Source organism: Patiria miniata, unplaced genomic scaffold (assembly GCF_015706575.1).
Source record: "Patiria miniata isolate m_02_andy unplaced genomic scaffold, ASM1570657v1 HiC_scaffold_17, whole genome shotgun sequence".
Classification (NCBI taxonomy): domain Eukaryota; kingdom Metazoa; phylum Echinodermata; class Asteroidea; order Valvatida; family Asterinidae; genus Patiria; species Patiria miniata.
In genome coordinates, this window is record NW_024037055.1 from 12264651 (window position 1) to 12272921 (window position 8271).

The following is an 8271-nucleotide window of genomic DNA, read 5'->3' on the forward strand; positions in this document are numbered from 1 at the left end:
GAGGGTGGAGTGGTGAAGGGGGGGGTGGGGTAGGGGAGGGTAGGGACGGGATACGGGAAGGATGGGGACGGCAAAATGGTTTAGGCATTACATCTTGAGATGTAATCAGAACGTTCGATAATTTGGCATCCATGTTACATGTGAAACCCAACCCTGTCCAATATGGGAGTCTCAAAGCTAAACTCTCTCACATCTTTAGCTGATGTTTCAAATTTGTTCATTTTTAATTAATATACCGGTAAATGAAGTTTTACTCATTTTTTTATCAAGTTTAAAGTTTATTACCTGATTAAGACTGAATTGTTTGTGATGGACTTATGATGGACTTGCAGGGACTTGTGATGGACTCGACTACAACACTGTTATGTAATGGGTACTAGAAGGGTGGGAATGGAGTGGGGGAGGGTGGGTGGGGTAGAGGAGGGTGGGGACGGGATACGGGAAGGATGGGGATGGCAAAATGGTTTAGGCATCACATCTTGAGATGTAATCAGAACGTTCGATAATTTGGCATCCATGTTACATGTGAAACCAACCCTGTCCAATATGTAATGGGTACTAGAAGGGTGGGAATGGAGTAGGTGAGGGTGTGGGGTGGGGTAGGGGAGGGTGGGGACGGGATACGGGAAGGATGGGGACGGCAAAATGGTTTAGGCATCACATCTTGAGATGTAATCAGAACGTTCGATAATTTGGCATCCATGTTACATGTGAAACCCAACCCTGTCCAATATGGGAGTCTCAAAGCTAAACTCTCTCACATCTTTAGCTGTTGTTTCAAATTTGTTCATTTTTAATTAATATAAATGAAGTTTTACTCATTTTTTATCAAGTTTAAAGTTTATTACCTTATAATCCATATATCGGTTTCACGTGTAACAGGACACCAATATTTTGGTGTCATTGTTACATGTGAAACCACAAAATTATTTTATATGGATACTGTCTTGTGTAAAAGAAATGGTAACATGGCAAAATAAGTTGAATGTGGGTTTGCTTCCTTGTGTTTTACACATGTTTGGTGTAGACAAACATTTTTGGAACAGACAATACAAGAAAAAATGTGTATGGAGGGCCAAATTTATATAATTTGCCCATTTCATGTGAGTGAACAACAGCTGATTTCAATAATCTCATAACGATTAGCCAAAAAATGTATGATTTTAATTAATGTACTTATCAAGCCCTTTTAAATACATTCTATACTTGGAGCATATCAATTCTATAAAATAACAATGGGAAAGGTGATTCCTCATGTTTGGTGTCCATGTTACATGTGAAACTTGCTTTGCATCTGTTAATAAACAACACTGTTAAAAATAAAACGTTTGACAAGATGTCTCAAAATGGTTTATTATTTTAGACACTACATATATGTCAGCACCTAAAAAAGTTATTTTAGTGCTCTTGACATTATTTTGAAAAACTCACCCTCATGTCACACATTCTGTACCCAACTTTGTGGAATTACCCACATGTATTATGCACTGTCGCGCAATGCAAAGCATACAATCCCCCCTCCATCCCAAATGGTCGAGCCCAGTGTAGAGTTGACCTGCTGAGGTCACGTGAAGATCAGAGCATGCGCAACGTACTTAAATTCACACTTGAACATGACCCGTGCATTCGTCAAATCAGAGACACGAGGCTGGTGAGTAAAAACTCAGATTTTCCACGCCAAAAATTGTCCCATAATCCAAATGTCAATCGTCCTTAACTCTAACACAGTCCTGAATCCTCCAATTTCAATATGATTTTGCACACCCCCTAAGGAGTTAGGGTTAAATATTTCAGAGTTATGGATCAAGCATACAAACTTTTAGGTGGATTTGTGTTTCAGAAATTAGAATTTCAGACAAACATGACAAAGGTTGGCTATTTCGTCTATCAAGGTGCATGTCCAAAATCCATAGTGTGCTGACCCCCGAAAAAGAAGCATGCCAGAAGGCTTACGAGCAGCCTTCCGATTCCAGAAGTAGGCCTAGTTCCAAGTGTGGCCCTTAATTACGGAGGAAGTCAAGTCCAGTAAATTGGCCACATTATTTTGGGGCTCTGGCTCTGCAGGGAAAATTTGTGATGTCCTAGTCCGAGTAACTTGGACCCAACTTATCGCCTTTTTAACATTCGGACATGGTCTGGCGATAGTGGGGTCCAAGCTAATCTGTATATGCCGAGCAATACAATTCTGTCATTGACCCAAAACCCAACATTGCCCTACAAAAACATCAGATTTCACCCTCAAAAAGGCCTCCAAATTACTAGATACGCCACCTGAGGTACAAGTAGACATCGATAATTAAGATGGTTGTACTGAAGTTTACTTACGATCCGGATGGAAAGTGAAATTTCCCGTTCAATTCCGTGAGCTCCCCTCGCGATCGTGAACACGTTCAATTTCCAGTTCGTGTTAATGTTTGAACGACGGATGTGGTCTTCATTCCCAGCGTACATTCGATGGTTCCCGGATACCGAGTGCGATTCCGTTACCGAGCGCGCGCGATGCATCGATTATGATAATGAGTAGACTGGATCGCGTTAGTAAACACAAGTGCATTTCGAATGGTAAAAGGGAATCGGGAACCAGCTTGAACTGGTATCCGTCCATAAAAGCTGCCCTAGTTCCCGACCTCTTAGTTTCCGGCAGCAGATGACGTATTCCCAATTTAAGACTCAATACGGGCGATTCCCAATAGTGCGCCTCCAAGAGTTTGCAGCGCGTTGGCCAATCACAATGCGCGAAATCAGTCGACCTTTTCCAAACGGGCGTTGGGTCGACAGATTTTGCGCATTGTGACTGGCCAACGCGTTGCAAACTCTTGGAGGCGCACTATTGGGAATCGCCCGTATTGAAAACTTACCTGTTTGCTACTGCATGAATGAATATTGAGTAATTATGCGCCATTATTATATGTATGATATTGTCAACACCTCTCATAATTTGCGCCAGGAGTGTCATATTGACAGATATGGCGCGGTATAAATGTTCACTATTATTATTATTAAAGCTACAGTCCATCATTTGTAATTTGTGCATTTTGTTCGTTTGAAGCAACAAAAGAGTTCAAAATCTAATGAAGGATACTGAGCAACTAACCTGATGAAGTTTCAGCTAAGCTTCAGCTGTACATTCCGAGAAAAACAGCATTCTAAGATCTCAATTTCAAATCAAAAGTTACTGAATCATGTTTTGAATTGTTTTGAATTGCAGCTATACGCGACGTCGCGCACTGATCCGACGAATTATAACAACCGCACGCGCGTGTGCGTCGTTCCAATACTTGTGCGCGCTGCGCTGAATAACAAAACGAACTACTAACTTAAATTTTCCTACGGTGCTTCTTAAGAATCACCGTTGGAAATGCCTTCTTTCGTTGATTACTTCAAAATGACAGCTTCCCAGAAAGAATAATTTCACAGGGAGTTTAGTCCCCTTACTATTTTTCAACCAAGTGTGTTTTTCAACAATAATTACGCCAGTTACTTTTCGGATGGCTGCAAATGATGGACTATACCTTTAAGATTTTTCCTTAAAATTTAGAGGAGTGATATTTTTTGTAATTAAAGGAAAAAAATATCAAAATTTTTAACTTAAAAAAAAAATCAACATTTCTAAACCTGTGTTAAAACTTCCTGATCTAGAAAGTATGGATTATATTTACAAGCAAGTTTCAAATTAAGAAAATAAGGTGAAGAAAAAAATCACTTTTGCTTCCGATTACATGCCTTTCAAAATAGCGTCGGTAGGTCGGAAAATTATTTCGCCAATTGTTTTGGCTGCTGATTGAATCATGGAGGAATAAAAACACATGATTGAATGGAGCATATTGAACAAGGAATCATGTAGTTTTGTGCCCGGATTATTTTCCTTTGCACCACGAAAATTATCAAGACTGACCATCAAAAGTGATTAAAACTTGCCTCACCTAATTAAAAATATATTTAAGGTGGTTGATTCCACTCTATGCTTAACGTACATCACGGCCCCTGGCGCCGTCAACATTCAGTCTGGCCGGCCGTACATCGCGCCGTGCACATGGCGCAGTATCAGTGTGCATTACTGCACTGTGTACGGCCCATCCCACGTGGCCGAAAATTACAATGTTTCGCCACAAGTTCGAGCTTTGCAATCTCGTCATTTTAATGGAAAATATATACACAGAAAATAAAGATCACGTTCTGTGAATTAATTTGCAGAAATTCCCTTTCTCTTTCGATGTTTGTTTGGTGTTTTTACGATCCAACTTCGGCCGACATCATCATCATGTATGCACGCACGAGGCTGTAGTCACTGGTTCCGGTCCTTCATCATAGCATTGATACTGTTAGCATGCGAAGGGAACCAGTGTACCATGCTGTATGCGCTGGGTGCTGGCGGTCGACGCAAAAGACCCGTCATCGTGTGCATTTTGACATGTTTGATCACACATGCATCAGAAATACGGGATTTTTGTCAAGATTTGCATGTCAAGATAAAATAATGGCGTATGAAACGATTATGTTGTGCAGTTTAATGGCTTGTATAATAATTATATTGTGCGTATCGGGGGCTGAAAAATGTGATCGGCATTTTTGTCGGCGTATCGGGCCACAATTCCAGCGTATCGTGTACGTGGGGAGAACCCTGGCTTGTAAACACAAGTGCATTTCGAACGATAATAGGGAGTAGGGAACTAGGGCAGCTTTTATGGACGGATACCAGTTCAAGCTGGTTCCCAATTCCCTTTTACCGTTCGAAATGCACTTGTGTTTACAAACGTGATCCAGTCTACTCATTATCATAATCGATGCATCGCGCCCACTCGGTAACGGAATCACACTCGGGATACGGGAACCATCGAATGTACGCTGGGCATGAAGACCACATCGCGTCGTTCAAACATTAACGCCAATCGGAAATTTAACGTGTTCACGATCGCGAGGGGAGCTCTTGGAATTGAACGGGAAATTTCACTTTTCATCCGGATTGTAAGTAAACTTCAGTACAACCATCTTAATTATCGATGTCTACTTGTACCTCAGGTGGCGTATCTAGTAATTTGGAGGCTGTTTTGAGGGTGAAATCTGATGTTTTTGTTGGGCAATGTTGGGTTTTTGGGTCAATGACAGAATTGTGTTGCTCGGCATTAAGGATTAGCTTGGACCCCACTATCGCCAGACCATGTCCGAATGTTAAAAAGGCGATAAGTTGGGTCCGAGTTACTCAGACTAGGGATGTCCATGTATGGAATTCTTTTCAAGAAAACTACTAACATGACATAACACTAGTAACTGAGTAGCTCTACTGAGTGGAGCGTTGAATTACGGGTACCCCTCCATACAAACGCTCCACCGATTTGGCATACTTTGATGACGGCTTCATAGTAGCATGATAGTGAACATACCCGCGCGAGGACAAAAAGACCCCCCAAAAACCGGTAAAGAGAATACAAATGAGAAAGACAGTAACCCTGGATAGATCCACACATGCATGACATTCCATTTGTTCCCAAACAGCGGACATTTTGAAAAAAAAAACCAGCAAAGTAGTCAGAAAACTTATAGCTCAATGTGTTTGCCGTGAAGCTCATACCTTGCTCCAACTTGCCGAAAGAGGGCATCTGACGTGACATTTCTGATCATTTTGAAAACATTCGTTGTGACAAAGTTGTGCCGTATTGTACTTCGAATTTCTTGACAATGACAGATCCAACACTCGCGTAAATTCACAGGAAGCCTAACAAGTAAGTGATTTACCTATGCTATGAGCAAAATTATACGTGGTTATATGTAGCGGATCAAAAGATATAACGATTTCGCTTGTATTTATGCGAGGGAAACGCGTGGCGTTGAATACAACGCCACGTTCACGGGTCTACACTCAGTAGAGCTAGTAACTGAGCAAAGAACAGTTTGTTTGGTGGGTGACTCATAACGTAGGCCTTGTTAAACGGCAATCAAAGTGACGGTACAACTATAGAATGCAGGGCCACTTTACTCTACATCCGCGCCTCCGTACGGCTGCGTGGAGGCGTGGAGCCGCAGTCGACCTACCTCCGAAAATCATGGAGGAAGGAATTATCGTGGAGTCGTGGAGCCGCAGTCGATATCTCCGAGAATTGCGCCCTCTATCGGTGCGCGTCTCTGCGACTCCACGACTTCGCGCCTCCGCCACTCCAGACAGTGCCCCGTCGCCCTCCTCCCTTCCTAATTTGCGACCTCATTTAAAATGGACTCCACGACTCCGCCACTCCAGACAGTGCCCCGTCGCCCTCCTCCCTTCCTAATTTGCGCGCCCATTTAAAATGAATACGGATGCTTCGTTCTCAAAAAAATTCCGCCGAGAATTGCGCCCTCTATCGGCGCGAGTCTCTGCGACTCCACGACTCTGCGCCTCCGCCACTCCAGTGCCCCGCGTCTCCGCGACTCTGCGACTCCACGACTCCGCGCCTCCGCGACTCCGATCGGTACCGTGCCCCCAACACATTTACAAGCACGCCCTCCCTTCCGATCCTTCATGAGAAGCTTAGAAGACAAGTGCATTTGCTGTACTTAGCACTTTTTGCAGGTTTGCATATCTACTCCATCCACGCCTCCAAGCAAAATAAAAAACCTTGCTCTGGCGTGGCCCTGCATTCTATAGTTGCTCCAAAGTGACCGCTGTTCAGCATGTTCAGCGGTAGCCCCATAAATGTGGCCTATTTACTGGACTGCCTCCGTAAACATAGGCCACACATCCACATGTACAAAAATCGTGTCGACGGAGCCAAATTTTGATTTTCACATTTAGGCTTAGTTTGTAAAATTGTAGGGTTTTTTTTGCTTTAGAAGCATACTCACCCTCTTTATAGGCTAATCAGAAAGTGCTGCCTTTTTCAGATGTATATTTTTCGTGAAATTTCCAGATTCATTTTTACACGTTTGCGTATCAAAATTTCAACATGAAATTTCACAAAAATTAGACATCTGAAAAAGGCAGCACTTTCTGATTAGCCTGTAAAGAGGGTGAGTATGCTTCTAAAGCAAAAAAAACCTACAAACTAAGCCTAAATGTGAAAATCAAAATTTGGCTCCGTCGACACGATTTTTGTACATGTGGATGTGTGGCCTATGTTTACGGAGGCAGTCCAGTAAATAGGCCACATTTATGGGGCTAGTTCAGCGGTTGCACTGCGTCACACACACAGTCACCGCGTACGGCCTAATGACAACATGGACAATGATTGGTCTGAGTGACATGCACCATTTTGCGTGAGTCACATCGCGCTCGAATGTCAACCGTATCGAAGTATATTTTCATAATAAAATTAGACTTTTTAAATACGTACCTCGGTGTCTCGCCCTTTGTTTTTAAAACTCTTGATTCTGTGGCCCACCGACCCATCGAAGTTTGATTCGATAGACATTTCTACAGGCAAAAAACACAAAGAACCAGTTGAAAGGGTTGCAAAAATGGAACTACTTCCAAAATGCCGGCGAGACAATGACGTCACGGTCGGCGGGATAAGGTAAGCTGTAAGCTGTATTTCGATTGGTCAGAATAATTTTTATTTTGAAATTACGTATGCAATTTCACCAATTAAAATGTATTGAAAATCATGGTATTATCATAAAAATGATCAATAAGTCAATTATTACATGAAGTTGCTTATTTTAATATTGTTTTATCGAAATAAGACTAACAGCGGTAGTTTGTTAAATACATATTGACTAATCACAATCACTCTTATGAAGGAGACGTATTTCCTGGTTATCGCTGGTATCCTCCATTGACTGGTGTCTGTATCTCTACATGTACATGTACATGTACATGTACTGTACATGTACATATGTACATGTACATTACATGTACAAAAAAACTGTACAATGTTCCTATGCGTGGTACGTACAAACATCTGGGTGACCGTTTTAGCTGAATTTCGGTTAAATTTGACAAAATTTTTCGAGAAAAAAAACCGAGTTGACAGAAAATGTAGCAGAATTATTTTTTTTAGCCAGATTTCTAGCAGAATTCTTTAAAATTGGTGATCGGACAGAAAATCATGGCAGATTTTAAAAAAAATATAGCTGATTAGTTTTTGAACAAAGCTTCAATTTGAGGTTCCCTGACGTGTATCAGTATCCTCGAGACACCATAATTGACGCATGTAACGCTTGCAACGCGCGCGCGTTGTCCAACGCAAGTTGAATGCGAGTGCGTCAAAACATAGCCTTGTCATTTTAGGGGGTCGGATACACAGTAAAGACCATATTGCAGTTGAATTTTCAAAGGAAAATTTTAAGATTTCTATTTTG

At 41.8% G+C, this 8271-nt stretch overlaps 1 protein-coding gene across 1 annotated transcript in view; it reads right to left on the minus strand.

Annotated features, from left to right (window-relative positions):
- LOC119723846 (importin subunit alpha-3-like) overlaps nt 1–7475 on the minus strand; it is a 30493-nt gene extending 23018 nt beyond the window's left edge. The window contains exon 1 of the mRNA XM_038194723.1: nt 7305–7475. Coding sequence (XP_038050651.1) covers nt 7305–7382 — 78 coding nt within the window. The 5' untranslated portion in view covers nt 7383–7475. The remainder of the gene's footprint in view (nt 1–7304) is intronic.
- Nucleotides 7476–8271: the final 796 nt, after the last annotated feature.